The following is a 25,084-nucleotide window of genomic DNA, read 5'->3' as shown; positions in this document are numbered from 1 at the left end:
ATAAAATGCATAAAACCAAGCTGTATCCCAACAATCTTGGGCACATGTTCTCAAGACTTTCTGAGGCTGTTTCACTGATTTGTCTTTAACTTTGATCAAATAAATTTCTAAATTGATTGAGACTTGTCTCTAATACTCATTGTTTTACAGGTATCACTGGATACATTTAGAGAAGTAAAGAGATTTATGACCTTGAGAAAAGGAGGAATCTGGGATGTGGGGAGAGAGAGAAAGAGAGAGAGGGAGATTGTGAGGTATGTACAGACTAACACTGAGACCTGGTTCTATAATGGTGTAGTACCGAGTATCATTCCCCTATAATGAGGTTTCATTCCAAGAAGGCTATGCATGCATCTTATTTGGGAAAAGGGCTTTTGCAGGTATAAATTAGGGAGCTTGAAACAGAGATGATCTTAATCAAGTGGGCCCCAGATGTGATCACAAGTATCCTCAGAAAAAAAGACATAGAGAGACACTTAACATAAACCGAAGTGGGGAAGGCAATGTGAACACAGAGTCAGAGATTGCAGTGATGTGACCACAGCCAAGGAGTGTAGGAAAAGTGGGCCGGGGCAGACCTGTGGACCTGTGCTACTTATAGCTAAATGATTATAAGCTTGCTTTGCTTTTTATACACTGAGATTTGTGCCACGGATCAAATATTGAATTAAGAAAACTCCAAACTATTGTGCAGTAAAATAAAAGCAGAGATCAAGCGGTAACAGGAGGCCTATGGTAAAGCCCATCTGAGAGCGCTTTATAACCGTGGAATGCTGTGGTGTGGTTGCAAGGCAGCAAAGACTGCTTTGGTCCCCTGATCTCTTCCCAACATAGGGTCTGCGTGAAGGTCCATAAAGAGGGCTTATGCAAGAACTCTGGGAAAGAATGCAACTTCTGCTCACAAGACTCAGGAGGTCTTTGCAGGTGGGAGCTTGCAAGGTCAGAAAGCCTTGCAGGGCAGAGATAACTGGAACGCCACAGATTCTGCCTATGTTCTCAGAATATAGAGTCATTCTGATTGCTCTGTGTCCACAATGCTCAGGAGATAAAAGCCCCTTGATGCATTGTGTGTGGTCAAATCTTATGGTGCCTTACCTGCAGTGCCTCTTGGCTGATGCACCTGGTTAGACAATGGGTGGTAAAAACTCAGCGTCCTTAGTTAGCATTTCTTAGAAGAACCACATTTTCTATTGAATGCTGCAGACACATGCTCTCCTCTGCCACTAACTTCTTTTTCAACCCCCCTCCTCACAGCCTGCAAGATTAACAAGATAATGCACCCAATAAATGCATGTGGAGCCCAGAGCTCAGTGCCAATGCGGATCACCCCTCGTGAGACTGTGTTAGACCCCTGGACCCATGCTGTGAACTTCTACTCTTGTCTCTGTCTTATTTCTTTTCTCACTACCTCATCACCACTGGGACACGACACAGGACATGCACGTACAGGGTTGGGCTGGTTCCCAACAATGGAAAGCTGAAGCCACTGGGAGCTGGAAGAACTAAATCAGACTCCTCCCTAGAGCTTCTGAAGGAGCCAGACTTGATGACTCCAAGATCTCAGCCCAGTGAAATTGATTCTGGACTTCTGGTCTCCAGAGCTATGAGAGATGCTATTCCTGTTGTTTTAAGCTATCACAGTTTTCGAGAACTTGTTACAGTACCCCAGGACACTAACATAAATGGGGCTTAGGGAAAATCTAGACTAAAGGTGCTTTGTTGATTTGCAATCTCCTTCCTTAAATTTCTAATACTAGAAATAAATAGATTGGTGGAAAATTTTGTGATTGAAGAAATGTACATAAATACTATGGTGTACAGAGAGGCATCTGCTAGTTTATAAGATAAATATAGATAATTTTAGTTGAAATGGTATGTGACTAGTAATATTTCACATAACATTCTGAGTTATTCAAGGCAGCATAAAAAGTGCATTAGATTCTCTTCTCATGTATGTGCGTGTGTCTATCTATAGATGTATGTACAGCTCATGGTGCATCAGCTGGTACAACCCTCAGGACACGACTTCATGTCCTCAGTGCCCCATTTCACACATGAGGAAACTGTTCATGAGAGCACATGGCTGATTTATGGCTGATTCGCATAAAAGTCACTTGATCAGCAGTTTTTGAAGCTGAACTTGGAATCTAGGACTGTCTGACCTTAACTATGCTCCTTCCACAGAGCCACATTCATTCCATAGAGGAACCCACAACCTATAAAACCAGAGACGAGACAAAGCTAGAGATGCAGGGTGGATTTCTTAACACAAGGTCAGTGCTACCTCTGCTCCTCATCACGCCGACACCCAGCTTAAACTCAGGCCCTTCTACAGTTTTGTCTACAAAGGTCAACTTGCTCAAAACCTTTACAAACTTTTTTTTATATACAGAAGAAACTTTTTTTATATACAGCAGCAAAGTGAAGTCTTGCATGTCCCTAACCACATTTCGTCTTCTCTGCCATCCCCATCTCTCTGACTCAGTCCTTGCTTCTCAGGTTGTGTCTTGTACAGCTAATTTCCCTTCGAATGTTAAAACAGCAAACCCATAGCCCCTCCTCTTCTCATGTGATGTGAGAGATGACCTCAAGGCTCTCAGATACCAAGATTGTAAAAGACCTAACCCAGAGATTGACTTCACAGACTTTCTACATAGGAAGAATTCTGGGTCTACCTTTCCTCGTAGAAAAATGTTCTCTGACTCTTGTCAAAATTGACAGCAAAAGATGACAACATAGAACTGTTTGGGAGAACAGAGGACAGTGATACACTCAGGGAAGTAACAGACACCCCTCCCCTTGCATTGGTTTCCTGTTGCTGCTGCAGCTAATTACCACAACCTTACTGGCTCCACATAACACACGTGTATTATATTACCTTTCTGGAGGTCAGAAGTCTCGATGAAGTAAAATCAAGAAGTAATAAGGCTGTATTCATTCTGGAGGCTTCAGGAGAGAGAATCCAATCTCCAGCTTTCCATCTTTCAGATGTTCCCATATTCCTGGCTCCATGGGCCCTTCCTATGTCATTCCAGCATTCCTCTCCATTGTCCCAGATCCATTCTGGCAGCGATGCTACTCCCTCTCTATTATAAGAACCTTTGTGATTATGCTGGTCTCATCCAGATAATTCAGAATACTTTCCTGACCTCCAAATTATTATCCATGTCTGCCAAGTTATTTTTGACATATTCATAAGTAATATTCATAGATTCCAGATATTAGAACAATGATGTCTTTAGGGAAGTGCATTATTCATTCCACAAACAATTCTTATCATCCCCACAATGGTCTTGCCCTAAGGTAGAATAAAAATGTCATAAGGCAGATTTATGAGGCAATAGACCTAGAAAAAACCCTGAGACTCCAGGATTCTCTGATGTGTGGATCTCAGATTCTGGGGGGATTCTGATTCTCTGCTCTGAGTGGACTCCATGGTGTGCAGCCATTTGTGGAAGGCTTCTTTGATTTTGTGACCTAGAAAAAAATGGATCTCTGCTAAAAGCAAATCTAAGGAAGGCTAGCAAAGGGAATTTAAATATTTCTTAAATTTTCTGAATTTTCTTATGCATTAAAACATGAGAAGTGGCAGTAATTCAAACCAAGATGTCTTCCAAGAATGAGGATTTTTCAAATGTTTAAGGTTGGGTCCCCCCAGTGAGAAGGATGACAAAGATTTTCATGCGGGCAGTGTATTTACAACATGCAGGAAATAAGCAAGTGAGCAAGGGAGGGGAGGAGGAACAGTGAAACATCTCTCAGCAAGGAGCCACCTCTGAGGATAACAAGAGCTCAAGCCCACACAGAGACACAGGAAAAAATGCTTCTGTTATTCTACCTGAGAGGTGAGGGAGCTGGGGTATATCTACACCTTCCATGGAATTACTGATTGATAGCGGTCCTAGAGGATGTTAATTTTAGGCAATAAGGTCTGCCACATTTGCAGGCAGAGCTGCCTTCCCCAGGTTCAGTGAGAGCAGTGAGGGGCAAACAGAGCCACAGAGAGTCAGCTGAAGTACAATGAATAGAAACACCAAGGTGTAGTAACAATGACTGCTAAAATTACACAGAAAGAAAAAAGTGCATTTGAATCCAGAGATGTATCTCTCTGAATCTGGTCATTTGGATCTTGGCAGGCTGTTTGGTAGCCATTTCCCTAAAATTCAGTCCTTGGAGAAGCAGGAGGAGGTTTGTGCACAGGCAGCACTATCTTGGTCTGGCTACTCCTAGTTGTGCATGAGAAATACTCCCTGAAGTCCCTGGGCGTCAGTCCACTGATACTGATGCAATTGGCTGCACTGCCCCTGCTGCTGAAGCAGGCCAACATGCCCCGGGCAAGGGCAGCTGTGTGAGGTATTGAGGTTCAAATCAGTGCTTAAGGTTTATCTGGATTCAAAATATTATTTTCGTCTACGTGGGCAGCGGCATGGCAGGAGATGGAGACTCTCTCTAACTGGATGTGAAACAGGGAGGCTGGCATCTGGGTCAGGATGATGTCCTCACTCACTGCTGAAGAGTAAAAGAGGAAAGGGTTACTGATGGTGCACAGCAAGAACATGCACTGAGCAGCAGCCGCCCTCACTAAGGAGAGAGGGTTCACTGACCCGACCTTTCCCCATGGCCTCCCCCTCCCCTGCTCTCCAGAAAGACAGGCTATGGGGCTGATGCACCTGAGACCCCAGAAACAGAATGGTGCGGAGTGGAGCTCAGAGCATTACCCAGAAAATGTGGCCTTTCTCATCCTGCTTTGAAACAATTGATTATTTGAACCTAGATTGATTGAGGGCTTCAAGCGGTTCCTAATCCAGCCTCCTAAAGTTAGTGAGTAGAACAGAGATTTTAATTGAAATAATCAGACTTGGCATTACTAGTCAGCCCTCCATGCTGGTGACCATAAGAAAACATACCCAAATGCAGGAAAAAAGATAGAATATAAGGATCCTTATGCCAAGAATCAGATGCAACCCATTTAGCCCTGGGTTTAAAGAGACCCATAGCTCTGGATAACGGCAGAATTATGGGTGGCTTAAGTATCATCTTTGTGCATCTTCAGCTAACCGCTTTTTCTTATAGTGTTAAGAACAGTGGCTAAAGTTTTTTTAGCAAATTCTATTGAATTTATTAAACGCACTTCTGATGAAGCCTTATTTTCATTTAATAAACAAACATTTTAACACTGACAGACATTGTTAGTATAGCACTAAATACTTTTGCACTCATCAAATTCATTTGAGAGAGACGTTGTTATACAGCAGTAAACACAGAGTCATCAGATTCCTTAGAGAGAAACTGAAATTTATGACAGCCCCACATTCTACAACTTTATTATGAATTTTCTGCCAAAAATGATGCTTTCCTATACCTAATACAAGTATAAAATACATTATTTAATCTAGCCTTAGGTTAATTTAAAATTTTGAACTTTCACTCCAAAAATATGTTCTGTAACCATATGGCCACCAGAGAAAAGTATATTTTCTCAAGGTAAGTCTGTGCTGCCCTGATCTGACCTGGGACCCAGGGGACACTGCCCCTGTGCTGAGTTACTGAGATAGGCCAGCCCTGCAGCTGTGCCCAGCCCGCCCCATCCCCTGCTGATTTGCATGTCCCAGAACACAGCCCCCTGCCCTGAAGACTTCTTAATAGGCTGGTCACACCCTGTGCAGGAGTCAGTCCCAGTCAGGACACAGCATGGACATGAGGGTCCCCGCTCAGCTCCTGGGGCTCCTGCTGCTCTGGCTCCCAGGTAAGAAAGGAGGTTACTAGAAAGTCACTCAGCCCAGTGTGCTCAGTACTGCTGGAACTACAGGGAAGTCCTCTGATAACATGATTAATAGTATGAATATTTGTTTTTATGTTTCCAATCTCAGGTACCAGATGTGATATCCAGATGACCCAGTCTCCATCCTTTCTGTCTGCATCTGTAGGAGACAGAGTCACCATCACTTGCCGGGCAAGTCAGGGCATTAGCAGTTATTTAGCCTGGTATCAGCAGAAACCAGGGAAAACTCCTAGGCTCCTGATCTATGCTGCATCTAGTTTGCAAACTGGGATTCCCTCTCGGTTCAGTGGCAGTGGATCTGGGACAGAATACACTCTCACCATCAGCAGCCTGCAGCCTGAAGATGTTGCCACTTATTACTGTCAACAGCATTACATTAATCCTCCCACAGTGTTACAAGTCATAACATAAACCCCCAAGGAAGCAGATGTGTGAGGCAGGGCTGCCCCAGATGCTTCTCCTGGTGCTCTATCTGCTGAGAGCATTTCTCATACTCAGTCAGGTTTTGTGAAAGTCATTGGGAGATTATCATAGAGTGGGTCATGGAGGCTTCTCTAAACCCTAAGCCTCTTCCGCCCTCATCCCCAGCAGAAAAGATGTGACAGTGCTTGTCTTGTCTTGATTCAATAAAAAAAGAGATACATTCACTTGAGAAGTCTGTATAATGAGATAATTGAAATTCATACAGCAAAAGAGTAGCTACTCTCGGTATTCCAAGGAGAAATTGTTGAAGTTGAATAAATTGGAGTCTAAAAGACAGTTTTTTTGAAGCCTACGGTATGTTATTCATGAAGCATGTACTAGAGATAGGGGATTCTCAGGTGCTCCTCCAGAAGCCAGAGTGCAGCTCCCTCTGTTGGTATGTGCCGAGTACCTGTGTGATGATCCTCAGATCTGTCTGCGAAACCCAGGGTCGGGGGTGCTGATGCTCTCAGCTGTCTGCAGCACCTCTCTAGGTGATTCTTCCATCCACACCTAACTCCACGTGTTTTACTTCAGGTGTCAGTGTACATGAATCCAGCACTCTGACTTCCAAATCTCATGGAAGGGCCCCTCATTGAGCAACTCTAAAGAAACCAGAGAGAGAAAAGGGGTTTTGGGAAATGTGCTTCCAAAAGTGATAGTAATGATGGGGAATTGACAGCTGACAGGCAAGTAAGGAGACTCTTTCCATAAGTCTCAAAAGTTTGCCAGTTAAAAATTGTCCCAGAATACATTTAAATGTGCTTTCAAGTGTTACAAGCAAGTTTGGGATCACAGCAAGGAAACTTTATTATGTCACAGATAAAATTGGAAAATCAGGAAATTGTATGAAATATACAATGAGATTGTGTGTGATGGTTCAAGCCTGTAATTCTGTGATAGTTAATACTGAGTGTCAACCTGCTAAGATTGAAGGATGTAAGTATTGTTCCTGGCTGTGTCTGCGAGGGTGTTGCTAAAGGAGAGTAATATTTGAGTCAGTGGGCTGGGGAAGGCAGACCCACCCTTAATCTGGATGGACACAATCCAATCAACTGCCAGCACGGCTAGACTACAAGCAGGCAGAAAAATGTGAAAAAAGAGCAAGGAGAGTCAGTCGAGTCCCAAAATGGAAGAACATGGAGTCTGGTGTTTGAGGGCAGGAAGTGTCCAGAATTGGAGAAAGATGTAGGCTGGGAGGCTAGGCCAGTCTCTCCTTTTCACTTTCTGCCTGCTTTATATTTGCTGGTAGTGGATTAGATTATGCCCACCAGATTAAAGGTGGATCTGCCTTCCCCAGCCCACTGACTCCAATGTTTATCTCTTTTGGCAGCACCCTCACAGACACTCCCATGATCAATACTTTGTATCCTTCAATTCTATCAAGTTGACGCTCAGCATTAACCATCACACTTCCATTTATATGCATATATATACATCAAGATATATATATGTATGTTATATATAATATATATATTCTCTTGATGACCCATTTATTTTATTTTATTCATTTATTTGCCCTGGGTTCCCTGTACCCCCCTCTTTCCACTCCTCTGTGAAGGATATATAACCATCTGGACCTCACTAGGTATTTTGGTAACCAATCTCTTGTGATTTTTTTCTTCTGCATTTTAAAGAATTTTTTTTCTTACCTCCTTCTCCTATTATTTGTGTTTTTACGATTTATTTTATAGTACAAATAGGAAGTTTCCCTCTTTTCCTCTAAACAAGTAAGATCCTCAAAATTCAGTCCCTTGGATAAGCAGCAGGAGGGTGTATGCAGAGGCTTTGCCACAGTGATTTGATCACTCCTAGTTAAGCATCAGTAATAGTCCCTAGAACCCCAGACTGCAGCCCACTGATGCTGATTTTCTTCAGTCCACTTCCTCTGCTACTGAACCAGGCTGAGATGCCTTGGTCCCTGCTAAAGATGTGAGATATAATGGGTGCAAATCTGTGATCAGTTTTGTCCAAATCCAACTGATTTCTCCATATACATGGACATTTTCTGGATAAGAGATGGAGACACTCTGTCCTGGATGTGAGACGGGAGGCGGGCATCTGGGTTAGGGTGACGTTCCCTCACTGCTGAAGAGTAAAAGAGGAAGGTGGCATTGATAGTGCAAGGCACGGACATGCCTTGAGCAGCAGCTGCCCTCACTAGAAGAGAGGATTCACTGTCCTGGTCTTTCCCAAGGTCTCCTCCTCACCTGCTTTTCAGGAGCAGCTCCTAAGCTCCTAGGAACATGCTGGTGGGGAGTGCAGCTCAGAGCATTACTTAGGGGATATGATCTTGCTCTTTTTTATTATAAAGACAATTAATCCCTGGATAATTTCAAGTTTATCCTAATCCATGCTTTTATAAGTGGAGGAAGAAACAAGTGACTTTTTAATTTTTTTAATCATCAGATCTGGCATCACTAGTTAACCCTTTATGCTGATGAATCCTGGGAAGAAATAACCAATGACAGAAAAGGTAATAGAATATGGAGGTCCCTAAACCAAAAATAAGATACATTCCATAAAATCCCTGGCATTAAAGAGGTCCATAGGTTTGAATAATGGTAGATCTGTGAGCCATACACACTTTGAGGAGACAGAGTATCATCTTTATGTATCTTCAGGGAATTGCTTGAACACATAGTGATAATAATAATGGATTAAAGTCATCCCAAAATACTTGCAAATATATTTTGCATTATTTTGAGAAATTTCCTTTTTTAAAAAAGTGAAGAAACACTTTCACACTCACAAAACTGTTGTATCAAGATCAAGCATGGAAATTATTTATATTTTTTATATTAAAAAAATGCTGTAAATATACCACAAAGTATCCTGTTCCCTTTCAGAGCATATTGAATACCTAATGATCACACGCTCTAGAACTCTACTATGAGTTTCCTGCAGAGAAGAATATTTTCCCAAATAATCCCCATACACCAATGGAGTACATTATTTCATCAGGTACTCAGCAGTATTTCAAATTTTGAGAAGTATCAAAAGACGTGCTTTGTTATAAAATGGTCCCCAGGAAGAAACACATTATTTACAGATAAATCTATGCTGCCCTGGTTTGACCTGGGAGCTTCGGGACACTGCCCCTGTGCTGAGTTACGGAGATGAGCCAGCCCTGCAGCTATGCCCAGTCAGCTTCATCCACTGCTGATTTGCATGTTCTCAGAGCACAGCCCCCAGCCCTGAAGACTTCTTAATAGGCTGGTCACACTCTGTGCAGAAGTCAGTCCCAGTCGGGACACAGCATGGACATGAGGGTTTCTGCTTGGCTCCTGGGGCTCCTGCTGCTCTGGCTCCCAGGAAAGGAAGGGAACATTAGGAATTTACTCAGACAGTGTGCTAAGCACTACCTATCTCTTCAGGGAGGGCTTCTTATAACATGACTGATTGTGTAGATGTTTGTTTTTATGTTTTCAATCTGAGGTGCTAGATGTGACATCCAGATGACTCAGTCTCCATCCTTCCTGTCTGCATCTGTAGGAGATAGAGTTACTGTCACTTGCCAGGCGAGTCAGGGAATTAGCAATGAATTACCCTGGTATCAGCAGAAACCAGGGAAAGCCCCTATGCTCTTGATCTATGCTGCAACCAAATTGCAGTCGGGAATCCCATCTCAGTTCAGTGGCAGTGGATCTGGGACAGATTTCACTCTCACCATCAGCAGCCTGCAGCCTGATGATTTTGCCACTTATGACTGTCACCAGGATGACAGTTACCCTCCCACAGTGTTGCAGGCCATAACAATAACCACCCAGTGAAGCAGATGTGTGAGGCTGGGCTGCCCCAGCTGCTTCTCCTGTGCCCCCATCTGCTGAGAGCAACTCTCAAATTACAGTCAAGCTTTGAAGGTCACTGGAAAGTTTTGCTAGAAGGGAAGGCGTCCTCTATACCTTAATTGTCTTTCCTTCTCATCCCCGGCAGCACAAACATGGAAAAGCCTGTCCTGATTTCATTAAGAAGAGGTTATTACACCAGAGGATTCTGGGTTATGGTGTGAGTTTCAATTAATATCTTAAAAAACGAAGCCACTCTTGGAATTTCAAGTAGAATTTTTTTTCTAAATACAGGAAATGGGAGTCTAAATGACAGCGTATAAAAGGCTTTGGGGCATGGTAGTCAAAGATGCAAATACTAGAACAGAAGAATAATCTGGGCTTCCCCTAGAATTCACAGTGCATCTGCCACAGAAGGTATAATTGCCAATCATGTGGTTTAAGACATGTCTGAGAAGCCCAAATTTGGGGCTGCTGATGCTCTGCCTGGAAGACCTGCCTGAATTCTATAGCATTTGCTTACAACTGACCAGCCAGTATGTTATGCCAGAGAGAACTCTCACATGCACCTGTTCCAGATTTAACAACTTCACCTTTTCTTCATGAATATTTCAGTCTTCATCTTTACCCATAACCTTTTTCATTCACTTTACTTCTGCTGACCCCCCATGGCCATGTTGTGTCTGAAGCTGAGGAAGCAGCTCTGACTGCAAGTATGATAGACTTCAGGACCTGAAATGAGAATTCCCTAGAACAGCCTTCAATCAGTGAGATCGGGTGAGGTGTATAAATACCCCAGCTCCCTCAGCTCTCAGTTGGAATAGCCCAGAGGCATTCTGTTGTGTTTCCATGTGGGCTTCAGCTCTTGTGGCCCTCATGGGTAGTTGCTTCCTGTCAGGCCTTTCACCATCCATCATTTCTTCCCTGCCTCACTTTGTGTCTTCAGTCTCAGGGTTTCCTGCAGCTTGTAATTAGTGTGCTTACAAGGAAATCTTTGTCGTTAGAACTCAACCTAAGACTATAAGCAAATCCTCATTAGTGGAGGCATCTGTTGTCAAATTGTTGCTGCTTCTCCTCTTATAATGAGTAGAGAAATTCAGAAAATGTAAAAAAAATTTAATTTTATTTTACCAGTCTCTCATAGATTCTGGTTAAGTAGCAATTACTTTCTTCTGGGTCACAAAATTAGAGGAGTCTCTAACAAAGAGCTCCACACTGTGCGGTCCACATTAGAGCAGCAGTAGTAGAGAATCCTCCAGCCCAGGAAACCCCAGATCAGCCGGCCCTGACTCAGATCCCTCCAGCTCTCGCTTTATAAAGCTGATGGCTATGCTTTAAGACCCATTTTGAAAAAAGAAAAAACAAAAAATTGAAAAAAAAAAAGCTGATGGCTGGTCCCTGTTCTCTCCTTCTTCCAGTCATGTGACTTGGATTCTTCCTTAGGGAAGGGCAGGGGCGATAATTAGGAGGATTGGTAGTCTGAGTAAAGTACTTTCCCCCCAATAAAAAGATGTTTATGTCCTACTCTCTGGAACCACAAAATTAGATAATATGGCAAAAGGAATTTGGCACTATGATGATGTCACTTGCTGACCATGTGACTTTGGGCAAATGTAATGAGTCTTGAGATGGTAAGACTATCTTGGAGTATATTGTGGGCTCTGTGTAATCATAATTATCCTATAAGAGGGAGGCAGAAGGGTCAGATTTGGAGAGGACATGTGACTATGGAGGGAGAGGCTGAGTGATATGAGGAAATGACCAGGGCCCAAGGAGAGACAGCAACATCGGGCAAGAAAACCTGCTCTTCCCCACGGTGTCCACAGGAAAGCCTGATTTTAGTCCAATGAGACCTGTGTGAGATTTCTCCCTTCCAGAATTGTGCAAGAATATCTTCATGTTGTTTCAAGCCAGTAAGGATGTGATGATTTCAGCTACAGGAAATTCACACAAGGTGAAAAAAATGACATTTGCATCTCTGAGGGGATGTTTCCCTCGATCTCCCAAACTTCTTCAATTTGTTAGACTTTGTTTAGCCTCTGTTAGCCTTTGATTTAGTTTGGACAAGAGACAGCACAGTTTACTGTAAGGAGATCTACCACCAGAATTCCGCTTAGAGAGAAAATCTCTTGAGTAAACCCCTTGATTAAGTTTTGCACATGGTGGGTATCTGGGAGCGTAGGGGTCAAATCCAATTGCTCCTGGGAGGGTGGGGTTTAATAGTAGGAGGACAAATTAGGTTTGCAGGACACACTCTAATTAGGAAGAAACAGGGATGGATGGAGTCAGAGATGGAAATGGATAGAAGAGAGGAGGAAGGGTTCAGGACAAGAAAAGATGTGACCCTGCCCCAAGTCTGAAACAAAGCTGTTCAGAGATTTAAAGTCTTGGAGAAAGTTGCATTTTGTAGAAGAAACTGCAGAAGGGGCTGATTTTAATGTTAGAGTCACATGATATGTGGCATGGGCAGCAGAGACTTGTGAATTTCACAGCATGTGGGTTTTGTCTATTCTCTCATTTTATAGGCAAAGGGGTCATCTGAGGACTGGACTTGCCCACATGGAAGGAACAGACTTAATTTACACACCTAGATCCAAATCCCAGTTCCAACATTTGCTGACCATTTGACTTTGTGCAAACTACTCATGCCCTCTGATGAATGAACTTCTCAACAGTGAAATGGATTTCTACAGATTTCAAGGGCCATCCTGAGGTTTTCACCACATGATGTATCATGAAATGTAACTTTATTTATTTTTTTTTAGATAAGAGTACTTATCTTATAAAGTTGGTATTCAAGCTCTGATATTCTTTTCCCCCCTTGGTCTATTGTGCTATTAATATTTGCGATTGCATTACGAAATTCCTATAGTGTATTTTTCAGAATGCTCATGCTGATTATGTTCTTTTCTAAAATGGCTATTTTGTTTCTCAGCTCCTGACATGTTTTTCATTATTTTTAGCTTCCTTGAATTGGGTTACAACATAGTCCTACCCCATGGCACTCAATAGGATATATTTGTAGCTGAATGTTCTTTATTCCGATTCCTATTATAAATACTACTTCTGTCATTTAAGCCATCTCAGGCTCATCCAAAAGTCCAACAACAAAAATAGATAGTTACAGAAAAGAGTTTGTAAAACAAAGAATGGAAGGTCTACAGAAGGCATTCACAAGAGAGAAAACACATCTAGCAAATTCTAGGGATTTCACCATCACAAACACCACCTTGGAGCCTGGAGATGCTGTACATCTTTCCATAAACAGGACTTTCACTGGGACCCTGCACAGGGTAATGGCCCCAAGCACAAACCTCAAAGAAAGTTCAGCCTCTTGGTGTGGCAGGAGCAGCTGTGGTGCCGGGGGATGGGTGTCCAGCATTGGGAGTCAGGTGGGCTGAGGGAGATGACTGGAAAGCCGTTGAGGAAGGAAGAGGCCATGAGGCATCAGTCACAGTCACAGGCTCGTCTTCTATGTGAACAGGGCCAGGGTCCTCAAGGATGCCTTACAGGGCCTCCTCTTTTCTCCACACTTAGGACACTCAAGCCCACAGACTCTCTTGGCTGCCACATGGTTCCTGGAGCAGCCACTAAAGTTGCCGTCTGTCCTCATGGCTGCAGGGACAGTCAGTCATGTCAATGTAAGGGAACCCTAGTGTTCTGTTATCAGCTGCCATTGATAACCTTCACGGCACTTCTCCATGCATTTGCCAAGTGACCCCATTCTCACCAACCAACAGGAGGATGGGAAGCAGCCTGCACTGCATGATATTTGGCTTATGAGCAAGTGAGCACTCCCAATAGTCTCATGTGTGTGCAGCTCATAATAATATTACAAAGGATTCCTATTTTGACTTTCCATGACTCCTCACCCTCTCTGAGCAGTTACTCACTCTGCCTATCCACTCTAAGACTTTCTTCTTGTGAAGCTGCTAATGATCTGTTTTCATCTGGAGACTGATATGATTCTAATAGTGGAATACTAGATGTGTGCTTGTCACATCCTCACATTTAGAAGAATAAAAGACAGACCCTTTTTTTGAATATCATTTGTTCTGTTTTTCCCAGTTCTCAGAATTACATTTCCTGTGATTGATGTGAAAACTTCCTTGCTGAAATGCATTCATATTCCTATAAATTAATACTTTTTTGCATCTCATAAATTTGGATATGTGATGTTTACTTTCAGCTCAAAATACTTTGTAACTGGGAACATTTTGGTTGTTTCTTTGCCCCAAAATATATTTAGTAGTACTTTACTTAGTATCAGAATATTTGGAATCTTATTGACAAATTTTATAAAGAATAATTTTTGTATGTCTGTGGCTTTATGGGTAAGAGCGTTTTTTGGTTACAGTGATAAATTGTATAGTAGTGAACTTTGGGATTTAGTTACCCATCACCCAAATAGTGTACCTTGTGCCCAAGAGGTAATTTTTCATCCTTCCTCCCTCCCCCACCAACTGTCTTCTGATAACTTTCTGTTTCTGATTTCTAACACAATTCCCTCAGTTACGAATAATTTATTTTCTATTATTTAATCAGCTTAATTTTATTGAAATATCTTGTGGCCAAAAATATAATGTATCATTAGCAAATATTTTGAAAAGGCCATGGAATCTGTTGTGGTTTGGTGGCATGTTCTCCAAGCATCAACCTTGTCCAGATGGTTGACAGCATTGTTCAAGTCATCTGTATCTGCACTGGCCTAAGGGGCAGGGCTGTTTGCACTGCAACCTGGACCTGCTGCAGAGCCCTTTTCTACCCTGGGCTCCACTCACAACTGGCAGAATTTGATGTCACCTGGTGGGCCAAATCTGTATTCTCTGGGGTATAATATGTAGCCCCCATCAAACTTTTCCACCCCACTGTACCCACCAGGGGATTTGCATATTGTCCCCTAGAGAGGATCTTCCCTTTGAGTCTGAGATAAAAGCTCAGGTCTACCTTTGCCTTGACTGATCAGGACTCCTTAGGTCACCTTCTCACAATGGGGCTTCCTGCTCAGCTCCTTGGGGTGCTAATGCTCTGGGTCCCTGGTAAGAACAGAATTTAAATGATGTGGGAAAATGAGGTGGGAAAATGGGGTGGGACGGTGAGCTCTGGGGGCTCCACATCTTCGCATATTTATTTCAACCATGTGTTACTGCCACATGATCTATCTGTCAGGAAAGAGAATTCATATTTTTGTCTCAGGAATAATCAGGAATTATCTTTCAGGACAGTGACCAGTGCTCTGATTAAGATCTTTAAAAAGTTCCCTGCTGGCTAGTAAATAATGGGTTCATTTTAGAAAGTTTACATTTTATGATACAAATCAAAACTTGAAAAATATGTAACTGTAAATAATATCTTAAGGGAAATCATGAAAGTTGCTCAAAATGTGTCTGTATAACCTTGCACTTCTCTGTTATTATTTCAGGATTTGGTGAGGATATTGTGATGACCCAGACTCCACTCTCCCTGCTTGTCACCCCTGGAGAGCTGGCCTCCATCTCCTGCAGATCTAATTAGAGTCTCCTGCATAGTGATGGAAACACCTATTTATATTGGCACCTGCAGAAGCCAGGCCAGTCTCCACAGCTCCTGATCTACGAGGTTTCCAACCTGGTCTCTGGAGTTTCAGACAGGTTCAGTGGCAGTGGGTCAGGCACTGATTTTACACTGCAAATAAGCCAGGTGGAGACTGAGGATGTTGGGATTTATGACTACATGGAAGTTACACAGCTTCCTCCTACAGTGGTACAGTCCCAAACAGAAATCTCCCTGCTGGGGTGTCCCAGCTGTTCACATGCACTACTTGTTGAGGGAGCAGCTCAGCAGGGTCTCTGAGTCTGCAGAAGAAGAGACTGTTGAAGATGCCATGGCAGAGTTTGCTGCTGAGGACTCTGCCTGTGATGACAGGTGCATGCCACTAAGCATGACTAATTTTTGTATTTTTCTGTAGAGCCAGTGATTTACCACATTGCCCAGCATGTTCTCAAACTCATGAGCTCAAGCCAACCATCTGATGGGGCCTCCCAACTTGAGGGGTGTGAGCCATTGCACTGGGTCAGCACCCCTGTTTATGTTCCTGTCACCTGCCACAGTCTTGACTCTCATAAACAACAGGAGAATGAAGAGGTACTAAACCCCTGTGAATAAAAAATTGGGATGAAAGGAAAAGGAGAACTCAGCTCATCTTAATCCTCCTTCCTTGCCTACATTTGTTTAAATACATTGAGCAAAACAGCCAGATAATTGATCATTTCTGGCAAAATATGTTGAATATGTCTTAGGGTTTAACAGTTTTGGGTACATTTTAAAGAAAATATTTGGTTATATGTAAAATCTGTATTTTCTCGCTTTTTAAATTCCTGTTGCTTCTATATATCTCTGTTCTCCACACCATGAGACAGTAGAGACAGAATTCTCCACTAGTTCTCCTCAGGGGGAGCTGGCTGAGGACAACCAGTAACATCTTGGTTGTGAGTGTCAAAAAGATTTTGTAATTTCATAGCAGACACAAGATTCTAGTACTAAAACTCTTTGATTACAATTACCTCTTGCTGATAGAAAAAGGGAGTTCTTAAAATTTCAAAAGTTGGTTTTAAAAATAAAATGTGTATACTGGAAGGTGCAGTACACTAAAGGTGTAGTGTTTACCACAGATCACGGAGAAAATACAGGATGATGTAGACTTTTTTATTTTCCAACTTTCGGAATTTGAGATTGGGCAGGCTGCAGAAACGGGAGCATGAAGAGAACACAGGGGAGGTCAGCTGTTGTTCAATTAAACTGCCTTTGGCTTATGGGGAGTGGGGTGTGGTTGGTGGTGGGCATGGCAGTTGATGATATGGATTCCAAAAGGGGCCAAATATGTTTCTGTGAAGAACCACAGAGTTGAAGGCATTGCCACCTGGTTTCCTAGGTGAAGCCTGTGCCACTGGGAGTCTCACAGGAAAGTAATGTCGTAGGTATTTAGGTCTGTGATCATCAAAGGTTTAGAGAAGTCCCTGGACAAGAATACCTGAGGTCATGTCACTCAGTCCTAGTCAAATCACAACAGTTAAGCAGAGCTTCTGAAACTCTGGGTCCCTGGGTAAAAACAGGATTAAAATGATGTCTGCAAATGGGGTGGGTGGGTGAGTTCTAAGGCCTCCAAAGTTTCCTATGTTTTTTTCAACCATGTGTTGCAGGCACACAGTCTATGCTCCAGGAAAGAGGATTAATATTTTTGTCTTATCAACAATCAGGATTCCCCTCCAAGGAACATGACCACTAAGATGGTCATGTTCTAACTAAGATCTTGAAAATAAAGAGTTCCCTGCTGGCTGGTAAATAATGAGTTCATTTTAGAAAGTTTAATTTTCATGATATAAATCAAAACTCAAGAATATATGTAACTGTAAATCAGTATTGTAAGGGAAATCATGAAAATTGCAGCCACGTTTTGAGGGTCATGGAAAAATTTTGGTAGATTGTGCTGAGACAGCTCCTTTGCATCTACTCTCTTTCCTCCTCATCCCCAGCAGCACAAACATGAAATACCAGTCTTGATTTAATAAAGAGATTTGACTACCTGACAGTTGTCTGTGATGAGATAATTGGAATTCTAATAGCAAAAGAGAAGCCACTCTAGCTGTTCCATGAAGTAATTGTTATAGAATTAGTGTCTAAACTATAACTTTTCAAAGCCTGGTTGATGTTAATTAGGGAGGCAGCCACTAGAGCCAGGATTCTCTGGTGCTCCTCCAGAAATGAGGGTGCACCCTCCCCTGTAGGTGTGGGCTGCCTAGCCATATGATCCTTGGATCTTTCTGAGAAAACCAGAATGTTGGTGCTGATGCTGTCAGCCTCCTGCAGCATCTCTCTAGATAATTCTCTAGTTCTCAACGAAGTTGACTTTCAAATGTTATGAAAGGACCCCTCACTGAACAACTCTAACAGGAAAGTATAAAGGGAAAGGTGGTTCTGAAGAATGTGCTTTCAGAAGTGATGGTCATGATGAGAAACTGACAGCTGAGAGTCCAACGTGGTCAGTATTTTCACAAAATAGTGAAAAATTTTGCCAGTTACAGATGGCCTCAGAATATGTTTGAATGTACTTTCACTTGTCACACAGCAAGACAACTTTATTAAGTCATAGACACAGCTTAAAAATTAGATATGGCATATATAACAATCATTTTACAAACAAATGTAAAACCTTTCTTGATAAAAACAGAAACAACAGAATAACCTAAACATTGGTGTAGCATTTTTTTAATTATGAAAATTCTTGGCTACTCAACATGTATCCAGAATCCAGCAGCATCATTAGCTCACTGAGAGCATGATACACATGCTACATAGCAGAACAACCTTCAGTTTGCTTAATGAAAATCTTCATTTAACAATGGTAGTTGGTAACAGGTGATCTATAAAAGGTTTAAGAAGCTATGTTCTATGTGATATTTATTTCAGCTAAAGAGATATCATGGTGATAGGCGCCTGTAATCCCAGCTACTTGGGAGGCTAAGGCAGGAGAATCACTTGAATCCAGGAGGTGGAGGTTACAGTGATCCAAGATGACACCACTGCCCTCCAGCCGGGGCAACAAGAGCAAAACTCTGTATATTATCATCACAATGAGGCTATTAAAAAAATTAATGGAAAGCCACATGTTGCCACTATACCTAGCTTTATTTTCTAATCAATGCAACATGACATTTGAAAACAATTGGAAGATTGTAAAGGTAGAGAAACATTATTTATCTATCCATGGAATAATAAAAAACTTTTATGTTTAAATGGAGCAAAAGTTTGTAGAAAACTTAATAATTACCAAGGTGAAAGAATAACTTAAAATTGTATATATCTGTGTTCAAGATTATTAGACTTCATTCACCAGTTCAACTTGGTTTGGGGAGATTGCTCACTCCTGCAGCTTTCATTAGAATGTGGTGCCTGGGTAGATACTGCCCTTTAGCGCTGACCTCAGACCAATACAGTTTATAGGTAGAGACAAGCTCAGTTCCCTGCAGCAGAACCACCCAGCTGAGCCCTGCCTTGAACAGTCAAGTTAATATTAAAATGGATCCACAAACACAATAAAACTTGATGTAATACACTGACTTTTAAGTAGCTGGTTACCAATCATCATTGGGCCTCACTGCCTCAGTATCAATTTACTGTATCAGTTCATTCTCACATTGCTGTGAAGAAATAAATAATTGGTAATTTATAAAGAAAAGAGGTTTAATAGATTCACAGTTCTACAGGGCTGGGGAAGCTTCAAGAAACTTACAGTCCTGGCAGAAGGCATCTCTTCACAGGGTAGCAGGAGTAAGGATGAGTCCGAGCAAAGGGGGAAACCCCTTATACAACATGGGGAAAAGCACCTCCATGATTTGGTTACCTCCACATGGCCCCTCCCTTGAAGGTGGGGATTATGGGGATTACAGTCAAGGAGAGATTATTTGGGTGCAGACACAGAGCCAAACCATATTAACAAATAATAAAAGACAAAGTAAGAATGGAACAAAATAAATATTTTTGAGCCCTCTGAAACAATCATTGGATGAAATTATAAAGTTTACAATTATCTGGAGTCTATAATGACATGGTAATTACTTATTTAGGCAGATTTTATTCATCTTTTCTATTCTTGCTTTGGAAATTAGCCAACTCTAAAACCCAGAGACCATATGGTTTTCACATAGCATGGAATATAGCAGCCCTTGAAGAAATTGGAAATGAAATAGAAGAATTCATTTAACCTGCTCAGTCAAGACCACTGATTGCACCAAAAAAATATCTAAGGCAAAAGAAAGAGAAGAATCTTGTTGATTAAGTAAAAAAGAAAATATTTGCTGCGAAATAATATTCTTGAGTATGCTCTGAAACAAGAGCAACCTCTTTAAGCTGCCATATAGTTTCAAGATACAATAAAGGAAATTTGTTTGAAATAAAAATTCCAATTTGTGGTCAGAATCACAACTTAACAATTGAAGAATTTATGGCTTTTATGGAGACCTTATTTTAAAAACAGGACTCCTTTCCTGGGCATTGAGAACTGACAGGATATCTTAGGGAAAATAAAAAACATATAAAACACAGAATGTTCAGAGAGGCAATGGAATCATTGTTTCATCTCGTGCAGTTTAACTGTGGGTGACGTGGGCTCCGCAGGAAGATTAACATGCATGTGGGAAAGCCTTCATACCAACACAAGTGTCCACTAATCTCATATCTGAGTGTGTACATTATATATTTTTTCTACTTTTCCATGAAAAAGAAAAACAATAATTAAAAAATTTGGAAACAGATTCAGATGAGGAAGATCTAGAATAGGATCTTGAAGAACCAGAAAGGTGAGGCCTGTAAACAAGCATGTTTCTCCCAAAGATTAGGAATATTTTTTTTTCTCAGAAACAACACACATTCAAAGAGTCCGCTCGGAGGCCCCTGTGTATAGAACATTCATTTACGAATGTATGTTCTAGTGAGTGAGTGAAAGTTTGTAATTAGTGAGATAATGCAGCCAGCACCAATACGAGGTGCGTGGGAGTCAGAAATTCAATCCAGAGGACCTGGAGTTAACATAGAGGGAAGCTCCCCATGCTGCTGGTTTGGTCTCAATTCTCATCCAAGAAAATGTTCACTTTTAATCAGAAAAATTGACAAATGAGGTCCAGGTGGAGAACCGGGCTCTGTGACTCCATCTCATCCATAGCAATGTGGGATTCAGCTATCTGGACTAAACCTGTTCAACATGGTTGGACACACTAAAAACATGAACAAGCTTAAAATCTACATGATGCTGACATCCCAAAGGGGCTGTACTCTGAAATCAAAGTGGTGAAAAATAAACAATTCCAAAAACTGAAAGTGGATACCAAGCAGAATCAGAAGACAATCAAATTGCCAATTACGAAGAAGCCTCAAAGTATGGTGGACTACATATGACAAGGTTTCTGTGTCTGAGCTATGCAGGTTAGAAACAAGCAGGTGGCTTTGGCGGTGTGGTGGCTGTGCTCCATGAGATCACTCAGGTGGGCAGGAGGCATGACCACCCGCAGAGCACAGCCTTCCACCTTCCTCACAGTTGCTTCCCTGACACCCATCCCCAGCAGCAAGAGTGGAACATAGTGAAGAGGAAGCTGTTCTCCACTATGATCAAAGAAACTCGAGCTTTTCATCAGGGATAAATGTTCTTTTGCATAAAGGACACATTTGTGAAATTTTTTGCTGTGCGAATCTCATGATAAACTCATTTTTGTTTGTTTTAATTTGAAAATGTGTTTACACATTATTTGGAAATAACTTGGAATATACAGTCATATTTTGGCAGCCTATTTGAAGTCGTCATTTTTTATTAATATTTACTGCTCAAAAGTTGTCTGTAAAAGACTTTAATCTGTGACTAACATGCTTCCTCTGAAAGGAATCTGTCGTATTTATCTCTTCAGACACTTTTTAAGCTCTTTAATTCGCCTTTCATTTTTAAGATATTCAATGTATTCTGTTTTATATCATTTATGTAAATGAATGAATTAGTTTTTACTATTACAAAATAAAAAATCGTATATGTTGCTATGTGAAGCACCTGCCCCTAGATGGCAAGCAAATCCCACAAAGAAAAAGAGAGTGCCATGAAGTAATACTGGGAATGGAAGGGTGATGGTGTCTCACTGTCCACAGGGAGCACTAAAGCTAGAACAGGGTCTCATGCGTGACCTGGAACACCAGAGAGGAGCTGCGGCAGTGCTGAACTGTGGTGAAAATCTGTTCTGAGCTCTGTACTCTGAGACTGGCTTCACACAACACAAACATATTATTCTATAGTTCTGGAGGTCAGAAGCCTCGCTGACTAAAATCACAGAGTGAGTACGGCTGTATTCTCTCTGGAGGCTCCAGGGGAGAGGATCAGATACCATGCTTTCATCTTCAAGATGCCCTCACATTCCCAGCTCCATAGCCCCATCCTGTCTTACCCCAGCATCCCTCTCCATTGTTCTACCTCCTGTCTGACTCTGACCCTCTCGCATTCCCTATTATAGAAAACCTTGTGATACCTTGTGATTACATTGATCTGATCCAGAGAATTCAGGATACACTCCTGACCTCAAATTTGTTAACATCTGCCAATTTCCTTGACATATAAGGTACCATTCCTAGATTTCTGATATTAGGACAAGAATATCTTTGGGGCGGGGAGCCATATTTGCCCCTCTCTTATCATCTGCACAATTGTCCAACCCCAAAGCTGAATGAAAACTCACAGGACTGATTTATGGGGCAAGAGAGCAAGAAATAATTTGGGACTGGAGGATCCTCTAATCTGTGGCTTTTAAGAGTGGGGGAAATTTACTCCACTGCCTCTAACGTGGTCTTCATTGTACGTAACAATTTTCAACTTTATTTTGTGAGTCAGAAGAAAGGAATTACTGCATAATTTTTTAAACTAAGTTCTGGGATACATGTGCTGAATGTGCAGGTTTGTTACATAGATATGCATGTGCCATAGTGATTAGCTGCACCTATCAACCAGTCATCTAGGTTTTAAGCCCTGCATGCATTAGGTATTCCTCCTAATCTCTCTCCCCATGCGCCCCAACCCCCAACAAGCCCTAGTGTGTGATGTTCCCCTCCCTGTGTCCACGTATTCTCATTGTTCAACTCCCAATTACAAGTGAGAACATCTGGTGTTTGGAGTTCTATTCCTGTGTTAGTTTGCTGAGGATGATGGTTTTCAGCTTTATCCATGTTCCTACAAGGACATGAACTCATTCTTTTTTATGTCTACATAGCATTCCATGGTGTATATGTGCCACACTTTCTTTATCTAGTCTATCATTGATGGGTACTTGGGTTGGTTCAAAGTCTTTGCTATTGTAAATTGTGCTGCAATAGACATAAGTGTGCATGTGTCTTTATAGTAGAATAATTTATAATCCTTTTAGGATAGACCCAGTAATGGGATTGCTGGTCAAATGGTATTTCTGGTTCTAGTTCCTTGAGGAATCGCCACACTGTCTTCCACAATGGTTGAACTAATTTACATTCCTTCCAACATTGCAAAAGCATTTCTATTTCTCCACATCCTCCCCAGCATGTGTTGTTCCCTGACTTTTTAATGATCGCCATTGTGGCTGGCATGAGATGGTATCTCATTGTGATTTTGATTTGCATTTCTCTAATGACCAATGATGATGAGCATTTTTTTGTATGTTTGTTGGCTTAATAAATGTTTTCTTTGGAGAACTGTCTGTTCATATACTTTGCCCACTTTTTAATGGGGTTGTTTGTGGGTTTTTGTAAATTTGTCTAAGTTCATTATAGGTTCTTGATATTAGCTGTTTGTCAGATGGATAGATTGCAAAAATTTTCTCCCATTCTGTAGGTTGCCTGTTCAACCTAATGATAGTTTCTTTTGCTGAACAGAAGCTCTTTAGTTCAATTAGATTCCATTTGTCAATTTTGGCTTTTGCTGCAATTGCTTTTGATGTTTTAGTCATGAAGTCTTTGCCCATGCCTATGTCCTGAATGGTATTGCCTAGGTTTTCTTTGTATGAATTAAATCTAAGGTAGATTGGCAAAAGGGAATTAAGTGCTTCCTGATTTTTTTACTCATCAAAAAGGGAGAAGTGATAAGGATTCACACACGAGATACAGCCTTCTCAACACTAGGAATTTGTTTTCTGTCTTGGGTTGTGTCCACCGGTAAGAAAAATTTCTGTGCAGGCAGCATGTTTACATGGGAGGGAAGGAGGAAAGTGAGGCAGGGACCAGAAGATGGATAGTAAAAAGTCACCTCAACAAGCCACCTAACTCTTAGGGTGACTGAAGATCAACCCCATGTGGAGATATGGGGAAAATGTCTCTGGGCTATTCCACCTGAGAGGCGAGGGAGTAGCGGTATGTATACACCTCCTCTTTGTCATTACCCACTGAAGGCTGTCTGTCTTAATCTGCTTGGTGCTATTTTAACAAAATAACTGAGACTGGATACTCAGAAAAGAAGAGGAACTTTTTTTCTCACATTTGTGGAGGAAGTCTAAGATGAAGACACTGGCAGTTTAGCATCCGATATCTGTGCTTTCAAAATAGAATCTTGAGTAATGTGTCCTTCAAAGAGAAGGAAGGCCATGGCCTAGCATAAATAGCAGAAGAGCAGAAGAGAAAGAGAGAGAGAGAGAGAGAGAGAGAGACAGACAGACAGACAGAAGGCCAACTTCAACAAGTGAGACGGACCAGGGATTTCTTCTTACGGGCAATTGAATCATCCCCAAGCATAAAAATAAAGGAAAATCTTGGATCTCTTCAAAGGAAATTCCAGGCACCTACCTTGTTTTGAGAAGCAAATAAACATGAGAAACAAGGAGGTAATCGTAGCCCAGAATAACAGCAAAAGAAGATAAAATCATGGGATGTTTGGTTCCTCTATATAAACTAAAGAATACATCTTAGCATATGTCTCTGAGTTGTTTTTCAGAAATCGAGAAACACCTCCAAATAGATCTACCAGCACATGGATCTCAGAAAAGGGGGAACCGCAGACTGAACTATGACCCTGGTCCTGTGTTCTAAATTTCTACCTGAAGGGCCTTGAGAAAGTCACATCCATGGGCCAGAGTGAGTATTCTTTAATGCTGACTCCAATTTTTAAACAAAGCTTCTCTTCCTAATCCAATTGCACATCAGAAAATTTTTGAATCCACCAATATCTTGTAAGATATCTCACTGCTTCATGATATCCTGCTCCCTTAGGCCAAAACCAATATGTAACCTCTATGTATTGATTTATAATTTTGCCTGTAACTTCTGATTTCCTAAAGTTTATTCCTGCTTTAAAAAACCCTTATCTGTAAGCCATCAGGCAGGTCAATATTTAAGCATTAGCTACCTGGTCCTCTTTGCTTGATACTCTGCAAATAAATGCCTTCCATTTTCCTGCTGCAAACCCAGTGTGGATAATTGGCTTTACCGCACTGAGTGAGCTAAAATAAGCACTGCTTATAGTGGCATTAATCTATTCATAAAGGCAGAGCTCTCATGATTACACACTTTCCATTAGGCCCCACCTCTC

At 41.6% G+C, this 25,084-nt stretch overlaps 1 gene segment (V, D, J or C); it reads left to right on the top strand.

Annotated features, from left to right (window-relative positions):
• The first annotated feature begins 5,642 nt into the window (after positions 1–5,642).
• The window catches only part of LOC116526982, a 22,199-nt gene continuing 2,757 nt past the window's right edge, over positions 5,643–25,084 (top strand). The window contains 1 exon segment of the V gene segment in view: positions 5,643–5,746. Coding sequence covers positions 5,692–5,746 — 55 coding nt within the window.

The sequence above is a fragment of the Sapajus apella genome, unplaced genomic scaffold (genome assembly GCF_009761245.1).
Source record: "Sapajus apella isolate SASKATOON/1434 unplaced genomic scaffold, GSC_monkey_1.0 scaffold52, whole genome shotgun sequence".
Taxonomy (NCBI): Eukaryota; Metazoa; Chordata; class Mammalia; order Primates; family Cebidae; genus Sapajus; species Sapajus apella.
The sequence above is the reverse complement of the archived record's forward strand: the minus strand, read 5'-3'. Positions and strand labels throughout refer to the sequence as shown.